This window comes from Pteropus medius, unplaced genomic scaffold (assembly GCF_902729225.1).
Source record: "Pteropus medius unplaced genomic scaffold, Ma_sr-lr_union100, whole genome shotgun sequence".
In the NCBI taxonomy this organism is placed as follows: Eukaryota; Metazoa; Chordata; class Mammalia; order Chiroptera; family Pteropodidae; genus Pteropus; species Pteropus medius.
Window position 1 is genome coordinate 1,969,801 of NW_024344377.1, and position 20,543 is coordinate 1,990,343.

Below are 20,543 nucleotides of genomic sequence, written 5' to 3' on the forward strand. Positions count from 1 at the left end.
TGGTCCTGGATCAACTGGATGTCCACATGGGAAGCATTAGATTGGTTCCCTATTTCACCCTATATACACAAGTTAAGTCAAAATGGATTGGGACGAAATGTAAGAGCTAAAACCATAAAACTCTTTAAAAAAAGGTAATAAAGAGTAAATCTTCATGACCTTGGATTAGGCAGTGGTTTCTTAGACATGGCACCAAAAGCACGAGCAACAAAAGAAAAATATAAATTAGACTTCATCAAAATTTAAAAGTTTTATACTTCCAAAGACACCATCAACGAAAGTAAAAACACAGTCTAGATAATGGGAGAATGCATTTTTAGATCATATATCTGATAAGGATTTAGTATCTAGAATATATAAAGAACTCTTACAACAATAAAAAGACAACCCATTTTGAAAATGGGCAAATGATTTGAACAGACTTTTTTTTTCATAGAGTATATATATATGGCCAGTAAGCATGAGAAGAGACACAACATCATTAATTGTCAGGGAAATACAAATCAAAACCACGGTAAGATACCACTTCACACTAGGGTGGCTGTAATCAAAAAGACAGATAATAAGTAGCATTGATGAGGTGAAGAAATTCAAACTGTCATGCCACGGTAGTATGAAATGGTGCACCACCTCAGAAAACAGTCTGGCGGTTCCTCGGTGGGTTCAGCACCGAGTTATCATATGACCCAACAGTTTCACTCTTGGGCGTATCCAAGAGAAGTGAAAACACAAAAACTTGTACATGAAGGTTTGTTACATTATTCATAATAGTTTAAAAGTGTAAATACCCTAAATGTGACCAACTGCTGAACGATTACATAGAAAGCAATATATTCATACAATATATTGTTTGGCACTAAAAAAGAATGAAGTTCTGATACATAGTACAATGTGGATGAATCTCGAAAACATTGGGCTGAGTGAAAGAAATCAGTCGCAAAAGTCACGTATCATGATTGCATAGAGATAGAAAGTAGAGTAGGTGTTGCTTAGGGCTCAGGAAGTTGGGAGGAAATGGGGGTAACTGAAAATAGGTAAGGCGTTTCTCCGTGGGGTGCTGGAAGTCATCTAAAATTGTAGTGATCGCACAACAGGGCATACACTGAGAAGTATTGATTTGTACACTTTAGATGGATGAATTGTGTGGTAGGAGAATTGTATCTCAGTAAAAGTGTTATTAAATGATATCTTACAAATGAACTAAATTTAGATTTGTGTTTTATTTTTACCAAAAAATATTCTGAGATTACTCGCAAAAATATTCCATATAGAATAGGAAAATGAGTACTTTTTCCTGTTGGATTCCTAAAGTAAACGGTCTTGAAGAATTTGCTGATTGAGCTCACTTATTTTTGTCGAAACTATTATGCATCCCTTGCCAACCTTTCGCTGTCCCATACTAAAGCTTCCTTTCACAGTTTCTCCCCATCTTCCCCATTCTCTCTCCCCCATAATCAAAACATCTGTTAATACCTTCTGTAAAATATTCTAAATCATATTTGACTCTCCATCTTTCAGAGTTGAGCTTGATTACATAGTTTAGTTTTATCATGCATTTGTTTCAAAATTTCAAATTCTTGTCGTATCACACTTTTGTCCAAGTATATTTAGCTTCATTAACATTACTGTGTCTGCCATTTATACAGCTGTCTTCATGAGAAACTGTGAAGTATGTAATTTATTTTCATGTTTAAGGCTATAGCAATAAATAATGAAGTTAAGAAAATAGACTGTTTCATTATTTTCTGGAAAGCCCAGAAGTTATAAAGTCTCCATAAGAATAACGAATGAGTTAAATCCCCATAAGAAGTAGTAAAGCTTTGTTCTCTAGATTCTTTTTCCTTTGAAAGTACCTGTAATGTACAGTTCATCTCCTGTGAATAAAAAGTTGGGGAAAAATCAAGCAGCTGTTTCCCACCAGAGTTTTCTCTGAAGATTAAAAGAGTTGACAGCATATTTGTATCACTAGTGATCAAACGCTTATCTCAGAGAAGAGTGTTTGCAGGATTGCCTTTGGTTTTTACTTTATGAAATTAAATTGTGATACGTCAGAGAAAGGGGAGATGGGAGAAGTTCTCGTCAGCAGACACCGCCTAGACATCTCGATGAGCTGACAGTTTCCCTTAGACGAGATGGCAAAGGGTCTTTAATCTCAGGATGGCTTATTTTTCTATTATCTGTAAGGTCCTCTCAGGAGGAGGCCTGCTGTGCTCTGTGGGTTTAGCCATGTGGATTTTTGTCTACAGGCAGAGGACGTTCATCAAGCAAGCTATGATACGAGATGATTGCAGAGGGTTTTGTCAGGATTTAGGATGTATTTTTTTACTTCAGTAAATAAATCATAACTAAGTTATTTTCAGTATTTTTAAGTCTGGTAGAATTTTTTTTGTTGTTTAACTTTTAAATTGGTTTTAAAATTAATTATTGTGTAGAGTGTGCTAAGAATCAGAGTCTGCCTTCATTGTAAATGTAACTAATGATTGTAAAACTGCAGGCTGCTAAGCCCAGAAAACAGAATGTATTATTTTATCTACAATGATGATCAGTGGTTTCTGAACTTAATACAATATGCCCATTTGAAAGGGTGATCGATTTGATTTTCTGGCCTTAATTTAAGGTATGGCAAGAATGTGATCCAAAATACTGTATGTAAATATTTAAATGCATCTTATGAAATTGTTAAACTGGTAACTTGGATGGAAGTTTGGTGGGGCAATAAGGAGAGAGATGGGAAAAAGGACTATGTGTGGGGGGGTCGACATTAATTTCTGTTTATTTTTGTATTGAGTTTTGTAGCAAACAGTTTTATAATCTTAAAAGATATAAAATAAAATCAATATGCTTATTATTGAGTATTCAGTAATTTCATAGGTGACTAATTCCCAGAAATTTTGTTGTTAGTTCAAGTTATTGAAATACCAAGTTTTAAAATTTTTATAGTGTATCTTTCCTTTGATTCTCTTATTGTATGGCTTGTTGAGCTCTTTCCCTTTTTCTAAAGTACTAGCAATTTTAGATTGATAGTTTGGTATCTTTGGGTAGGCAGAATTCTAAATTTACATTCCTAGTTTGAGTTGCAATTTAAGTTTTCTTAGGTGGGAGAGAGAATGCTTTAGTGCTACTTTTTAATCTCTGTGATGTTTCAGTGCCTTTTTAAAAAAACTAAAAGTCCATGTGTGATAATGGGAAACTTAAGAATGTAGGGTAATTAAGAAAACTAATTTGTATTTCAGTAAATTAATGAAAAGTTTCAGTTGGATCTCAGCATAATCCGGTGAGTTGATGATAAAATCAGCACCACGTTATTTGTAAAATTAAAGAACAGTAACGACCTCATGAACTTCCCAGGTGTTTGCACACTGAGACCAAACATCCTTACGTCTCCAGGTGGCAAGGATGTATTAAGAGAGCGAGGAGAGCGTTTCGAAAATCACTCTTACCACTTTGTGATTATGTGAATAGCTGGTCGGTATCCTGCTTAAGAATGTTGTGCTGTCAGCCTCTGAAAATGCTATAAATTAGTTTAGAAATTTCAGGTGACTCAGGTGTATACGGCCATCATAGCATCACAACCAGTTTGGAATTCGGTGTTTGAAACTTGTAGTGTTGCCCAAAAATTTGATTTGCATATAATTTTAAAGCCTTCCTCTAATCTTAATAAATAAAAATGAAGTACATTTGACCCTTGAACAACATGGGTTTGAACTGTGTGGGTCCACTTATATGTGGATATTTTTCAATAAATATATTGGAAAATTTTTTAGAGATTTGCGACAATTTGAAAAACTTGCAGATGAACCATATAGCCTAGAAATAGAAAGAAATTACGGAAAATGTATGAATGCATAAAATATATGTAGATACTTGTCTATTTTGTCATTTACTGCCATAAAATATACACAAATCTATTATAAAAATATTGTTAAAATTTGTCAAACTTATACACAGACTGTATGTGCTGGCACCATTTGCTGTCAAGAAAAATGTAAACAAATGTAGAGATGCATTGTTATTAAATCATAACTGCATAAAATTAATAATCTCATGCTATACTACTGTAATGATGTCATGGCCGTCTTCTGTTGCGCTCATGGTGAGCTCAGGTGTTGTGAGTTACTGCTTAAAAAGCCATGTGATGCTGATCATCTGCACAGTTTGTCTCTAATAAATTGTGTGTCAAAGTACAAAGTGATCTTGCAGTTCTCAAGTATTTTTCATCGTGTTCATTGTGCTACCTTGAGTAACACCATGGGACCAACACGAATTGCCACTAGTAGTAATGCTTGAAGTGCTCCCAAGAAACAGAAAAGTCATGACATTACAAGAAAAAGTTGAGCTGCTTGACACATTGTGTAAATCGAGGCTGGCAGCTGCAGCTGCCCACTTCAAGATGAATGAATCCAGTATAAAGGACCATTGTGGGGGGGAAAAAAAGAGGAAATTTGTGAAGTCATCATTGCAGCTACACCAGCAGGCACGAAAACCTTGCACTTCTTGCAAAATACCTTTTTATCGCGTACTGAAAATGTAGCTTTTATGTGGGCTCAGGATTGCTCTAGGAAAGGCCAACTCTGTTCAAGAAAAAGACATCATCATGTGGCAACTTAAAGCAAACGGTAGGAGAAGGATCTAAAGTTGGAGAATTTAATACCAGCAAAGGATGGTTTGGTCATGTTAGAAGGAGGGTTTGGCTTAAAAAATGAAGAAGAGATAACAGAAGTAGCTTCTACTGACCAAGAGGCAGCAGACAAGTTCTCAGACGACATTAAGAAAGTCATTGAGGAGAAAGGATGGCTGCCTGAGCAGTGAGCAGGCTTTTAATGCAGACAAAAGTGCCCTGTTCCAGGGGCCCGGGGGGAGCGCCACAAAGGACATTTATTGGTAAGGAAGAGAAGCAAGCACCAGGCTTGAAGGCAGGAAGGGGTAGTCTCACTCTGCTGCTTTGTGCACATGCAGCCGGGTGTGTGATCAGGATGGCCTCCTCGATAAAGCTGCCGGCCCCCGAGCCTTGAAGATAACCGCCACCTGCCAGACGCTGGTAGTACGTACGACAAGAAGCCCGGACGGGGAGAATCCTTTCTCCGGGTTTGGTCCACTGATGCTTTGTTTCTGAAATCAGGAAGTACCTGGCCAGTGAGGGACTGCCTTTTAAAGTTCCGATGTTAGACGGTGCCCCCGGCCGCCCAGACCCCCGGAAGTTCAACACCAAAAGGTTGCCCCCAGAGACAGTGTTTCTAACGTAGCCTCTGGCTCAGGCTCGTAAGGACCTTTAGGGCTCGTCACACAGGGTAGGCGCTCTGGAGAGGTCCGCGCACACTTGAGGAGAACCCCGATGGAACATCGTGAAGGTCTGGAGGGAGCACACCATGGCAGATGCCATCGCCGTGGAAGCCGTCAAGCCCCGACCGTAAATCCCTGCTGGAGGAAACCGGGTCCCGATGTTGTGTGCGACTTCACAGGATTTATGGTAGAGCCAGTGAAGGAAATCACGAAAGAGATAGTGGATAAGGCAAAAAAGAAAAAGGGGATGGAAGGTTTCAAGATACGGATCTTGGAGGAATTCAGGAGCTAATAGACACCACACCGGAGGAATTCATAGAAGGCGCCTCGGTGGAGGCGAAGACGGCTGGTGCTTCCGAACCGGTGCCAGGCGACGAGGATGAGGGAGAGGCGGCGCCGGAGCAGAGGCTGACCCTAGACTCTGGCAGACGGGGGATGGGGTCCGAGTGTTCAGAACTGCTTGTGATTAAAGCAAAAAGTGGAAGAAGGCTCGGTACTGCACTGCATAGAATCATAAAAAGCACAGAAATCAGACAGAAATGACCCTATTTCTGTAAAGTTCACCCGGGTCACCTGCCTTCCCCCCAACCCCGTCCACCAGGGACGGCAAGACCAAGCCCTCCTCCTCCTCAGTGCGCTCAGCATGCAGACCTTCGTGATGATCCACTGCCACTTGATGAGCAGTGAGTAATCGTGCCATAGCCGTCGTGTGTGTGTGTGTCTTTGTGTGAAAATCTGACAGCAGTGTGGCAGGAACTGTATGAGATGTTTTTGTGTCATCGTCGTCGTCATCGCCCAAGTGCTCGTCGTGTGCAAGACGCGTGTGGAAGTGGATAGCCTCTCCTTGCGTGCGGTGAGTGACAGTTCATGTGAAATTAATAATATGCTCGTTTCCATACCGTTTTATTATTTTGTTTGCAAAGAATTGCATTCCGATATAGTATGCGTGCCTCTCTCTCTGGTAATTGGGAAAGCTGCAGTATGAACCTATCATCACAGGTAAGTAGGTTTTTAAAAAATGTAACAGTGTTTTCAATACCGTATTATAAATACGGCTGTAATACTTTATGCCATAAAGGTTTTATAATGATTCATTTGTTAGTGGATAGCCTGGGCTAGGCCACCGTAAAGCAGTCATAATGCTGCAGCTTCGTTATCAGTGCATGATTCATTATACCTGTAACTAAACATGAATTTCTTTTCACATTGTCTTTTCATTTTGGATGTCCAGTGTGAGTAACCCGTATAGGACATCTGCAGTGTTTGATATCATAAAGCATCTTGTAAACAGACGGCGTAAACTTATGGTATCGATAGATACAGTACAGTACTGTAAATGTGTTTTCTCTTATGGTTTTCTTAACATTTCTATCTTTATTATAAGAATACAGTATATAATGCATATAACATACAAAATATGTGATAATTAACTGTTTATGTTATTTAAGGCTTCTGGTCAAAAGAAGGCTATTAAGTTTTGGAGGAGTCAAGAGTTTTATGTGAATTTTTGACTATGCGGGGGGTAGTGCCCCAACCCCAGTTGTTCAAGGGTTAACTATATGTTTAATAAATGAAACAGTACAGTTTCCTACTCTATAGGAGGGATACACTTTGAAACAGTTTATTATAGACAATAGATTATAGACAATGTGTGTTTTCCCCTAATCTTCTATTTTCATTTTTATATGTCATACTAGGAAACAATAAAAATTAGAGGGTGGCATTTCATTCTAGATAAAATAAGATGATGGCACATCAGCTCTTATGTTTTTATGTGTTAGAATGTTCCATTCATTCGAATCCCAAAGGATGTCTGTCCTAAAATATTTTAAGATAAAGGTTTAAACTGTTAAACATCCTTCTATATAGTTAAATATAGACATACTTTAAAATTCCAAGTTTTACACATCCAAGGTTTTAGATTTAGATTTTGTGCAGTTTTGCTAGTGTTCTCACAGCTCCCCTTCGCTGTTCTCACGGATGGTCGTAGCTTTCTGTTTGTGGTAGACTGTCAGCATACTCGGTCTGCCTTTTCCTGCTGGTAGCATTGATAGCCATGCGACGGGATAGTTGTCTGTGTTGCAGTACATTCAATGCAGACATCAAATGTGCGAAATTGACAGCAAGAACCAGGTTGCTTGGCCTGTTTTCCTTTACTCATCGCTTACCCTGGTAAGGGACGTGGCAACCTAGTAAATGTTCAATATTCCTTTGCTTTCTGCTTCAGCTGGATACACTAATTTGTAGGAAACAGTACATATTTTGAAGTTGGTGTATCCAACCAGGAACGCCAGAGTATTTACAGCAGAGAACAGTCAACGCAGGGGGCTGGTGGTCACAGGCAGTGGTGTTGCTGGGAGCCACGCAAGGCAGAGGGTGACCTAGAGATCAGCCACAGCAGGAAGCCACCCCCACCCCGCAGTGCAGAGAAGAGTGGGCCCAGAGGCCAGGGCCACTGGTGGAAGCTGGAACCTCGACAGCTTCAGGAGCAGAGAGCCGGGGAAGAGAAAGGGAGGTTTGGGGTGAGACGCCCTGGCTTCTGTTTGCCTCAGCCCTGGCCTCCTGCAGCACAGAGCAGAGCAGAAGGCGGGCAGGGGAGCTGAGGGCAGACAGGCCCGGGGACAGCAGCTTTGAGGGGGGCCCCTCTCCTGCCACTTGGTACTTCACCTGACCCCCTGCGAATACGTCCTGGATGAAGTGAAAATCCGGTTCTGCGAGGCGAGGACCCTCTGGCCGGCGTCCTCGGTGTCCCCGCTCTCGTTCCCCCGTGCCTCTCAGCCTGGGCTCTCACTGGCAGGACGTGGTCTTCTCGGACAGTGTCTAACTTTTGTGCGGCTAGGTGTGCATGATCAGCTGGCATCCCCCGTTATAAATTTCTGCAGAGGTGTAGAATGTAGTCAGTTTTAGAATGGCCTGACTCACCCTCTCATAGGTAGTTGAGGTCAGCTACCTGAGACGAGTCCGTCGAATGGGATCCGTCCTCCTCTTGCAGGTATAGTGCTGCTTCTGTCTCTTCTCAGACTGATCTTGGATGATTTATCCTGATTCATTAATGAATATCTGATAGAGATGACATATCAGCTGAGGAAGACGAGACATTTAATATTTGTTGCTTTCTTTACAAAATAGTCAGGGATGTAATCTAACCTAAGTATTAAAGCATAGAGCCTTGCATGAGGTGGGCATCCAAATAAAGTGTTTAACTTATAGTGAATATTGTGGAGAGTTGACCACTGACCTTGAGAAGAAGTTTATGGCTGAAGGACCCCAAGAAATCTAAAACAATCTTTTTGATTTATAGAAAAGGAAACTAGCACGTTCCCTTTTCATTTCTAGAAGATCCAGATTTAGCAAAGAGATAAATGCCTCAATCAACTTAAAAAACTATTTTTTAAATCATAAAAGCCTTATACTCATAGAAAATCCAAAAAAATTGTGTGTCCCACTTGTTATTAATTAACATACTTGAGTTAGTCTTAATGCCGCTCAGCCTCGTGTGAACATCCTACTCAAAGAGGATGCCTTTTACTTAACTATATTTGTGGGAGCGACATTGGTTAATAGCATGTAAGTTTCAGGTGTATGGTTCTGTAATGCATCATCTGTAAGTCGTGTTGCTCACCATCCAGAGTCGTCTCCTGTCACCAAATGTTTGGCCTTCTTTACCCTGCTCACACCCACCTCCCTTCCCTTCCAGAACCGCGACACTGCGTCTGTGTCTCAGTTTGTTTGTTTTCTTTGTTCGCTTGTTGTTTTCTGCTGTATTTTTCATGTGTCAGTGAAATCATACGGTTTTTGTCCTTTTGCATCCGACTTATTTATTTCACTTGGCATGATACTCTCAAGATTCATCCAGTGTTGTCGAAAATGGCAATGTTTCATCATTTTTATGACTGAGTAATATTCCAGTGCATGTATGTGCCACATCTCCTATATCCAGTCTTCCGTTGAAGGACACTTAGGCTGTTTCCATGTCTTGGCTACCGTGAATAGCGCTGCAGTGAACATAGGGGTACATATATCTTTATCAACAAGTGTTTTCCGTTTTGGGGAGTCGATAACCCAGAAGAGAGATTGCTGGGGCAGGTGGCAGCTCTCGTCTTAATTTTTTGAGGAGCCTCCGTACTGTTTCCCGTCGTAGCTACCCCAGTTTGCGATCTCGCCAGCAGCGCAGGAGGGCCCCCTTTTCTCTACATCTTCTTCTCCAGCTCCTGTTATTTCTTGTCTTATCGCTAACAGCCATTCTGACAGGTGCAGGGTAGTATCCCATTGTGTTTTGATGTGCATTTCCCTAATAGCTAGAGAGGTCAAGTATCTTTTCATGTATCTGTTGACCGTCTTCTGTATGTCTTCTTGGGAAAAGCGTCTGTTCAGGTCCTCTGCCCTTTTTTTAATTGGATTGTTTGCTCCTTTGTTGTTGAGTTGGATGAGTTTTTTCTGTATTTTGCGTATTAGTCTCTTATGAGAGGATTTGCTAATATCTTCTCTCATTCGCTGGTTACCTTTTTGGTTCGTTGATGGTTTCTTTTGCTGTGCAGAAGCTTTTTGTTTGATGTAGTCCCATTCATTTATTTTTGCTTTTACTTCCCTTGCTTTGGGGTCAAGTTCACAAAAACCCCTCTGAGACCAGGGTCTGTAAGTTCAGTGCCTGTGTTTTCTTCTGTGTATTTTCTTGTTTCAGGCCTTGTATTCAAGTCTTAAATCCATTTTGAGTTAACTTTTACGTACGGTGTCAGATTCCAGTCTGGTTTCATTCTTTTGCTTGTGGCTTCCCGGTTTTAGAGAGGACACTTTAATGGAGAGTTTTAATATTTCAAATAAGTATTTTTAAATTAGAAAATGAAAAGAGTGCCTATTTTTTAATCAGTGTCTTTTGTTACCGCAGTGGACGAAGGTCGCAGTAAGGAGCCTGACCGATTGCAGGTGTTTCACAAGAAAGCCATACTGCCTTACGGGGTATATAAGAAACAGCGCAGAGACCCGAGCGAGGAGGCCAGCGTGCTGCAGTACGCCAGCCTGGTGGGGCAGACCTGTGCCGAGCGGATGCTGCTCTTCAGGAGCTGAGAGGCGCCGCTGCATCTGCCTGGCCCCCCGCCCGGCCATGGTCTGAGTCACCGTCCAGATGCATCGCTCGGGGGATCCCGGAACCGTCCACAAGTTTGACTATGAGTTTTTATTTTGACTGTTATATGGCTTTTCTAAAACACGTTGTGGCAATGTATTTCTGAGCATCTCATGGTTAATATAAAGGTTTTTAAAATGTTACAACCGAGCCTTATAATTGGGGTTTATCATTTTGGAAGTTGGTTTTATGAACAAGAAATGGTAAGCTTTTCTTACTGTTAATATTTTGGAAAGTAAAATTAATAAGTGAATCTTAAGTAATTTAATTACAGTCGTACTGATTTTGTTCTGTTAGAGAAATCAAGACACTTTCCTCAAATGCAGTTAAAACATGAGTTTATGTTAAAAAACCTTCAGTGTGGGAACGAAGGTAGAAAGTCTATTTCATCACTTAGAAAATGTCTTCTCAAGAGAACAAAACTGTGCTGTTACTCGGTGTTCAATATTAAGTTACTGCCGAATGCTATGTAGTTCAGTAGAGAATTCAGAAAAAGAAAATGCAGATGTTAAAAAAAGGATGTGTTGGCACCAGGTGTCTGTTTACCCGGGACGATTCTGCTCTTCATGTCTGCTGTCTTGGCATGATTTTTTTTTTTTGCCTAGAATAATTACTGCTACTGCTCCCTTTTACTCTGAGCATCCCAATTTAGACAATAAAGTATGTTTATCCTAGTTATATCATGTGTTCTATTTCTAAAAGTCTAAGAAATGGAGCTTTTTAAGAAAAATGTTGGCTCCTGCCTTCACCTAATCCTCATCAGAAGTAAATGTACACTAGTTCTTTATTCCTTACAACTCAGGACACCTGTCATTGGTTATTGATTAAAAATTAGTTAATATCTGATTACTCGTATAACTGTACTACAAGTCACATTTGATTGGGAATCATTTTGACCTAAAGAATCCATTTCTGGCCCACCGATTGGGGTGTCAGAGAAAGATGCTACACTAGTCATTTGAAGCAGAAGCGGCCATCTTTCCCTCTCACTTCCTTTGGTTTGGTCCTTTGCCCATTCAGCGGATGTGCTATGTCCACCGCTGTCAGGGTGGCCGGCACTGTGCTGGGAGGAAGGGAGAGAACCAGACATGTTGGTTCACAGTTACGGTCGAGTGGTGTTGGGCACAGGGTGAAGGACAGGGGTGGGTCATCGTCTTGTGCTCTTTCTCAGCCGATCCCCACCCTCTGTTGCCAACTGCTTGGCCACCGAATCCTTTTCAGTCCCCATTTTGCCCATTTGTCTATTTTGTATGATTGATCTTTTTAAAAACCATATTCTAAAACTTAGTAGTTTTAATTCCACTGCTGATTTTAAACTTCTTCTGAATGCACTGAACTTAAATAAAACGTTAGAAAACAATGATTTTAAAAGTCAAACATGTAGAAACGGAACATCCAATCCAAATAAACTGTACGTATTCATTCAGAACGTGTGTACAACCCCTGCCGTGTGCAGGTACTTTGCTAACTGGAGTTAGAGTAGCGAACAGAGCCATTTTCTCCGATAGCGTGGATTTTACGTTCTTCTGGAATTTTGTCCTTCAGAATAGTCTCTCAAGAGCATTTGATGGACTCTTATTTGGAACTGCCTTCAGAATCGGTAGAATATTTTTTTCTTTCCCCCTCTAAAATGAAGATAGTTTAATTTTTTAGTTTAATGTGAGCAATTTCAAACATTAAGAAAAATATAAATAAGAAAGTAAAAATAATCTGAAATCCTGCCATACCAGAGAAAGAATTGCCATACACACGCACACACACACTCACACACACACTCACACACTCACACACACATATATAATTTTAATGTCAATAGAATTACGCTCTACATGCTGTTCTGTTTTCTCAATCAGTTATGGACATCTGCAATTAGAAAGAAATTTCAAGATAGGATTTCAGAAGCGTCATGAGTAACCTCGGTGTTGCTGAAGTCGGCAAGGGGGCCAGTGCTCGGTCCCCTGGACATTTGGTTGTCCAGGCTGATGTCAGCCACGTCTTACACCTCCTTTCGTCTCAGTGATGAGCATGTAGGGTGGTGGCCGTGAAGATCTACCCTGGAGTCTCAAGTGAGGAGAAAACGAATCCTACCACAACTCTGCAGAATTCAGTAAAGGGTCCCTTCAGAGGAAGACGATTAACCATCCCTGTCTGGGGGCTGTGATGCTCGTCCTGAGGGCGGCTTCTCGGTCTGCTCCGGCAGAGATCCGGGTGCAAAGATTCTCCTGCTCAGTCGCTATTTCTATGTGTTTTTTGTTGTCGTCGTCGTTGTTGTTTTTGAAAGTCCTGTTCTGATCCCAATAAGCAAAATTTTTTCAAAAGGCAAATTATTCTTCTGAGTCCTAGTTGAGCGAATATTGACAGTGGGTTAAAAAGGACAGTCAAGGAGAGTGACTTGACTTTGTCAGTTGACAAGCAGTCTAGCCGAGAAATCTGACTTTATGTTAATGGCTTTCATCTAGAGAAAGACACATGAGAACCTTTCAAAGACAGTTTATATCTTTTCAAGGCTGGAAGCTTTGCCTTTATAATCTTAGTGCTGTAATCGTTTTCTGATTTCAAATAAATTTGTACCTACTTTGCTGTCTTGGGGATCAGAATGTACTAGAGATTCCCCATGCTACCATCTTTATTTAAATTATTTTGGTTATGATGAGAATTTCATTATCTTATTTTTAAAAGTATAATCTGAGCACTTTTTTATATTCTAAAAGAGAGAGGCTATTATCAGATAAATATATTCATTTGATTAAAATTATTTAGATAAGAAATTATTGTTTGTTTACTTTCAAACAGTTTATTCTATTTTTTTTTATAACTTGCATAATATCAGTTGTGTGTGGTTTCTCAACATATAGGGGTCTATTATGTAAATGAACCTTTTCAGATTTTGGAACAATATATGGTTTGATTTTATAGGCTTTATATTATTTCATTATGAATAAAGATGAGAAAGAATATGATGACCACTTACCTAAAATATGTCTATTGATGCTAACTTTAAAGCAAAGGGACATAAAATGGAAACAATTGGGAAATGTTCAAATTAGAAGTTGTTCGAATTTGTATTCTTTTCCAAAAGAAAACCGGTGACTATAAGACAAGACAAGTTTGTTTGCATGTGGTACTTTTTGCTCTTGTATGTGCTGTTTAAACAGTCCATTTGATAGAGCTCAAATGGAAAAAATAAAGCTGTTTCTATCTGCAGTGGCTCTTGCTGGTCAATACTTAAAAGACATATGTTTTCATCTTTTAAATTCCGGAATACATCTTACCTCTAGTGAATTTGCGGAAAACAGAGATAAAACATTGGCTGTATGAATCGTAATACTTAATTTTCAGTAAGTAGAATTCCAGATCATTTAGTTACTTAAAGCACGATAGATTCCTTTCTCAGAGCTAAATAAAAGTAAAATCTCACCTTAAGCAAAAAGTCTGGATTTTCACAAGATAAATTAGGGAACAAACCCAAAAGGATTTGAAATACGATTTAAGTAACAAACTCAAATATAATTTCTCTTAGAAAGTTTAGTTTACAGAGAAATTTTCATAAGTATCTCATGAAGCAAAGTTGCTTTAATTGTTTATAATAGTTGACAGCATATTTATGCAATACATTTACAGGTGTTTGTCTTTTTACAGTAAAGAGAATCCTGGTAGGTTTATGATCAAATAAATCCTATTTTCCATGTGATTTAAATATTAGTTATAAGTCCCACTGACTTTTTTTCCCTAGAATGGAAATAGCTTTGTTGTTTTTATTTGAAATGGACAGTGTTCACCAAAGAACATTTAGGCAATATAGAAAAGCATACCAAAGAAAATAAAAATCACTTACAATCACTACTACTACTATTCATGTTTTGGTTTATATCCATTCAAATTTTTTTCTACCCACATGTATGTATATGTTTTGTTTTTAAGTAAAAACAGAATCGTGCCATGTATACTGTTCCATAATTTTTTATCTGTTTAATATCTTCAAACGTCTTAATATATTGTGAAAATGCAAATACATATGGAAGGATATAATTTTAATGGATGCATAATATTCCACGTTGTCTGTTTTGAGAAAGAGGGCTGAAGATGTTATCCCCTTCTTATAGGTAATAGGAGTTGTAATTGACTGGCATTAATAGTTTTTATCAGCTCTTTGTAAAACTTGGTAATGTTCTTACTTCTCATTTCCTAGTTCTCATTTCCTGGTTGCTCTTGACAGTAGGAATTTTCTCCTTGAAGGTTCAGAAAATGTATAGCTTTTAAAACTTTGTGCCTTTCCTTTCACTGCCCCGCGACTAAATATTTTCTATATTTAGTTGAGTGTTTATACTACTATTTTTACAGTTTGCACACCTCTAAAATTTCCAGTTAGAAAATGTTTGTCTTAAAAGTTTAAGGTTATTTAAAACAACCTTCTGATTCATTGACTCTTTATAGAACAGAGGTCTTTAAAATAGGCATATTGGAAAGAGTAGGTAACCACACCACTATTATTATTATTTTTTTACCTTTAAGAATGTATTTTTACTTTAAAAAATATTTTGAGATTTTAAGTAAAATGGCATATTTTGTATCCAGTTGGTTGTCACAGTTGCTATCTTTAATTCAGTCCTATCCAGAGAAACATTTCCCGTTAACTGTTTGAATTAGACCAAAAATTAAAGTTGCCGAATATGTTTTGCATGCCCAATTCTTTTCTTTTGGAGCTTCAAAATAGCTTGCAAATTTTTGTAGCCTGGTTTCTTCATCACATCTCTTCACCTGCAATTTAAAGAAGTAATTCCAAATAGAAGTGTTTTTTAAAAAAACAATGTTATATGGCATTCATGGTTGTTAATAATCTCCCTTTAATATGTCACTCAAAAGTAAATGTTTCAGCCACCTCGGAGGAGAAACATCCTCGCTTGTCTGGAATGCATAAAAGCAGGCAATAAATGACCAGCACAAATGTCGTCTCTTTGCTCCTTACTGTTTGATTAAAGCTGGTTTGCAAAAAGTGGCTTTTACATTTTATTTATTTAAATGTTCACAAACTAGAGCCATATACCAAAAAGCTAAATGTTCTGCTCGTAACTTGCGTAATTCAACTGTATGATTTTGGATCATATTTTCCCCTGAACCTTAATTTTTCATACTTTTGTCCAGTACGTGCAGGATCTTACAATCATTTAACATAGGCCTTTAAAAAAAATTAATTAGCGTTAACTGAGAACTCATGAATACTTCATGAAGTGCAATTCGTGACACTTGTTAATTCAGTATTCAGTGAGTCTGAATAGCATCTCTTAACTAATGGAACTTTGGGGCATGAAACAAAACAGCATCTTAGGTTTGTGAATTCAGAGCTTAAGACCCTTAGTTCATTTGCGTGTGGACAGTTCCATGCACTTTTCCAGCATATTTTAATGTATTGAGAGAGGGATGGACTGTAATTTGGAAGCTGTCACTGATGTTCTTTTGTTGACTATTAAAGAAAATATGTATGTGTGTGTATGTTATACACACAGTGTGCTTGATTAAAGTTCGCTAGTAACCATATGATTTATTCCATTTTAATTCAAAGAGTCAACTTGATAAGGGATTTGGATTTCTAAGACTGTCGTAGAAGTCGTTAAAACCGATAAAGCAGCCTGTCCAATAAAGTCGCGATTGGCTAAATGTGTCTAATTAAAATTTAAAATTAAAATTCAGTTCCTCAGCCTCATGAGCCACATGTCAAATCTCAGTAGCCACCATGTGGCCCACGGCCACTGTCTTAATTTCCTAGGGCCTCTGGAACAAGTCACCACAACCCCGGTGGCTTAAAACAACAGGAATTTAGTCTCTCAGTTCTGGAGGCCGAAAGTCTGAAATTCAGGTTCTGGCAGGGCCGTGTTCCCTCTGAGGCGTCCGGGCAGAGCCTGTCCTTGCCCCGTCCTCCTGGCGGTGGCCGTAACCCTTGGTGTTTCCTGGCCGGCAGCTGCGTCATTCCCGTTTTCTGCCTCTGTTCACGTGGCCGAGGTTCTCCCTCTGTGTACGTTGCTCTGTGCCATCTTCTCGTCTTATCGGGATCCCCGTCATACTGGAATTAGAGCCCATTCTAATCCAGTACGACCTCATCTTAATACATCTGCAAAGGCCCTAATTCCAAGTCAAGTCACATTCATAGGCGCCTGGGGTTAGGGCTCAACATATTCTTTCGGGAGGACATGATGCACCCCAAAAGAGCTGTCATGTCGGGCAGTGCAGCTGTAGAACGCTGCCACCGACACAGCACGTTCTGTTTGGACGTGCCGCAATAAGGTGGTTTTAAAAAATTTAAACATGTCGTCGTTCAGTACTTTTTTAGGGTTCTCTATGGCAGAACTGTGGGATTATGGCAACGTTCGGGGCAACTTATTTTGACTTTCTAGTTGCTCGTAATTTCCACCGTGCAGTCTAGATCCATCCCTGCTTTAAGTGTAGCTATGCGTATGTATGAATTTGTAGAATCTCATCTCCATGGGGCTGTCATTTTCCTGAGTTAACCGCCATGCCGTTATGATTGACAACTGAACTATGTACAGAGAAAAGGTTTCTTAAAAGAACAAGTGGAATGACTAACAGATTAATTCAGAAGTATTTACACAGGATTCCTGCCATTATTTCCACTTTTACATTGGATCTTGAATTTTCTTTCAGGTTTCTAGTCCTAATGACGTGTTTATTTTCATCGAATAGAAACACATATATTTATCAACAGAAATTTCTGAAATTTTAGCAATAAAAGGATTTAAATGCATCTCCCAAAGAAAGTCTACCCAGAAGTATGCAGTGACCTGACTTCGCAAAAGCAAAGTGGGAAAAGTAATTCCTCGTTACAACATCTCTCTGTTTCAGACACAGCTGGTGGTCGCCTCAAGCGTCAGTCCGGAAGATCAACGATTGATTTATACCTCTGCTTTTAGAAGATCTTTTATTCCTTGATTGCATTTTCAAGGGTAATTTCGTTAACTCGTTTTTTTCTAGTACAGCCTACTTCCAACCCAAACCGCATGTCGCTGCGCTCCACGTGGGGAGCTTCTCCAGAGCAGGTGATTCGGCGAGGGAAACGTTAGTTTCAGCTTGCTTCACCGAAGTTGGTCGCAGACACCAGTGAGCAAAGTTGGTGCGGGGAGAGAGAGACCGAGCCCCAGGGGGCTCTGATGACGTTCAGGGGCCACTAGGAACTCTGCACGGCGGGGGCGGGGGGGGTGACGTTGTTTACAGAAATTTCGAACTACCGTCTCTAGTCTCCCTGGTTGTCTGCCCGCTCTTAAGAATCACGTCGTGATTCACTTAATGCTATTCCATATGCTGTTTTATTAAGAAGGCTAGAAAAACATCAGTGTGTGGCCCATGGCGTGTAATTAAGAGTTCTGCATCCACAGCAGCTGGTGGTTCGTGCTGGAGGTAATTAATATTTCTGATAATGTCACCAAAGATTCTGTCGGGAAAGTTAGGAAATAAAGGAACCCCGTTTAGAGGGGAAAAATCCGGAGAACTGTTTGAACTTACTACAACAAGCGAGCTATTCATTTCTAGAACCCCTTTATTGCCTTTGTTAAGATACGCAAACTGTTAGATGTCAGCATTATCGGTGAGTGATGATGGATCGTGGGTCTCACTTATCTGCAGTTTGCTTATCTAGCCGCTTCACCATCTGGAACATAAGTGGAATATCAAAAAGTGGGCCTAAAAAAAAGAAGAGAAACATGCTCGCCTCTTAGCTAAAATGGGCTTGAATCCAGGCACGAAAGCGCATGTCTGACTCATGGGACAGCCCCTTGAGCCATGTGGCATAGGAAGAAATTTTTGGTGCCGAAGCAAAAGGATAACGCGAACTGGAAATGACGTGTTCGTGGAAGGACGGACCCCATGTCCCGGCTCTTGCTGAGAGCACGTCAGCTTTCGTCACTGCGCCCTGTAGGGTGGGGCCTGCTGACGTCAGACCTCTTCCTCCAGCAGCCAGACCCTTCTGTGAACCTCGAGTTAAAAAAATAGTGGGGGGCACCTGGGCTCTGGGCAAGCCAGAAGGGCCCCGAGTCCCAGGATCCCTTACTAATTGTGTGACCTTGGGCGAGGGCCTCAGCTGCCCCTCAGGAGAGGTGACTCGGGCAGGTGGGGGCTGGTGAGCGTCGCCCACATAGATGGCCAGCGTCTCGCCACTCCCCTCTTCTCCAGCCCAAAGCTGATGTCAGCAGAAAGAAAGTAAAGTTTTAACAAAATGTTAAAAAAAAAAAAAGAAAAAGCAAACTCTGCTAATTCAAGGCATAGAGCGCTCAACAGCTGGGCAGCCCCTGAGCGCACGACCGTTTCGGGGCAGTCATAGTTGACATCGGTGGTGACAATGCTGAGTTGTCAAGGAAGCAGTTAAAGTCCATTTGCTATACTCTAATACAGGAATATGTATAATGCATTTAAATGTTTCCATTCAGACTCATTAAAGCCATAAAAAGGTCGTTACCGGGTGAATTACAGTTATCTGCAGGTTTACAGTCTCGGAACAGGGTCACAGTGCTGGAGCATGGAATTAGAGTCCGTTTTAAAAGCCGGTCCACAAACGGTACTCTAATCTTCGGAGGGCAAGAACTTTCTAATGGCTGCCTTTCTCTAAGAGAATGTGGCTCAACAGTCATTCATAGGAGCCTCACTCCAGTGGCGCCACTATTCAGCATTTCCTTGGTATAATGGGGGAATAAAACGGGTTTTGAGGTCTGATACAATTACGCGCATTTCTGTTTGTTTTGTGTGAGACAAAACTAAACAACAGGATATCTGGAAACCCAGCGGCATTTCTGGGCCTGCTGATTGCTCCTCGCAGCAGGCCTCGGGGCCAGTTACAGTTTAACTGATGGTGGCGGGGCCCTTTCATCTTCCCCCATGCTCCTGCCTTTCTTCCTCCTCCTCCTCCTCCTCCTGCATCATTCTGCATGAAGGCAAATTCTGGAGGAGGCCTCGCATCTCGAAACTGGCTCTTCACGGTGTCACCCGTGGCCGAAGAGCATTATCAAATGGGTCAGGAAATCAAAAGCACAGTTTTTAGAATGGAAAAGCTTGAGCATTATGTAAGGGGTGGACCACGGCCTGGAGGGGGGTGTGTGGGGAGGGGCTGGTGGAAGATGGAGACTTGAAAATAGATTTATAGCTTTTAACAAAAAAAAAAGGATTTACATATTCGTCCTGATGTTCTCCAGCCTGATTAAAAGTGAGTTCTGTTGCGTGTGGCGCCCTGTGCCCAGCCCTGGGCCGCAGAACGTGACACGGGGGCCAGAGGGGCTGTTTGCTGGGCGTTGTCAGAGGCACTGTGCTCACAGCCCACGGCCAGGAGTCCGTCTCTGCTCCGGCTCTCCTGTCCGGCTGGGAGGTGGGCAGGGCCACCTGCACCCTCAGCAGAGGACGCTGGCGGTGGCCTGACAGCCATTGGCCAGCCTCAGGCAGAGAGTGAGCTGTGATGGGAAAAGTCTGAAATGTCTTGATTATCGTTTAGAGTGGTGTTTGCTCAGCTGACCCTGAGTGCAACGTGGAGACTTTGCCGATCCCCTTTCCTTTTTCTGCCCTTTCAGTGAAATTTTCGCAAAAGCCACCAGGGGGCAGAAACAAACTTTGCCTTTCTCTTTTTTTAAAGTTCTGAGTAAATATCCGTGGAAAGGTAAACCCTTCTTTCGGTCCATTTGGCCCAATGTTTTTGATATAAATTGTTTCCCAGTTCGCGTATCTGACGTTTTCAGATTTGGGTTGTCTTTGAATTCTTACGCAACAAAGGCAGTTGTGAGGGGCAGATCCGCACGTCTGTGGCATTTTATATCGATTAATGATGCAGCTACTCAGTCCCCAGGCCTGACACGGCATCCCAGTGTCTCCTGCATTATTCTCCCTTTTTTCCGACCTCATTGGGTGAGTGCCAGCCCTCAGTACCTTTTATGTGGATTATCGCAGAAGCCAGTTTAATCTCCCTGACGCACCCCCATCCGCTCTGTCCCTCTCCTGTGCCAACGTGAGACAGCGACTCATCACCTACCGAATGAAGTCTCAACTGCCCCGCCTGGCATGTCCCAACTTACTTTTCAACCTTTTCCCCTTCCTCTCCCCTCCATAAACTCCATCTCAGCATGGCCCATATCTTGATCTCCACGGGGTCTTTCCC

At 40.9% G+C, this 20,543-nt stretch overlaps 1 protein-coding gene across 7 annotated transcripts in view; it reads left to right on the forward strand.

The window, feature by feature from the left end:
• The window catches only part of ATE1 (arginyltransferase 1), a 201,465-nt gene that overhangs the window by 122,315 nt on the left and 58,607 nt on the right, over nt 1-20,543 (forward strand). For 5 of the 7 annotated variants that reach the window (XM_039870810.1, XM_039870815.1, XM_039870814.1 and 2 more), the window contains one exon: nt 10,166-10,344. The exons of 1 other annotated variant lie outside the window; for it this stretch is intronic. In XM_039870810.1, coding sequence (XP_039726744.1) covers nt 10,166-10,344 — 179 coding nt within the window. Of the gene's footprint in view, nt 1-10,165; nt 13,607-20,543 lie in introns of those variants that run through there. One more of the 7 variants, XM_039870809.1, reaches the window with a different exon arrangement.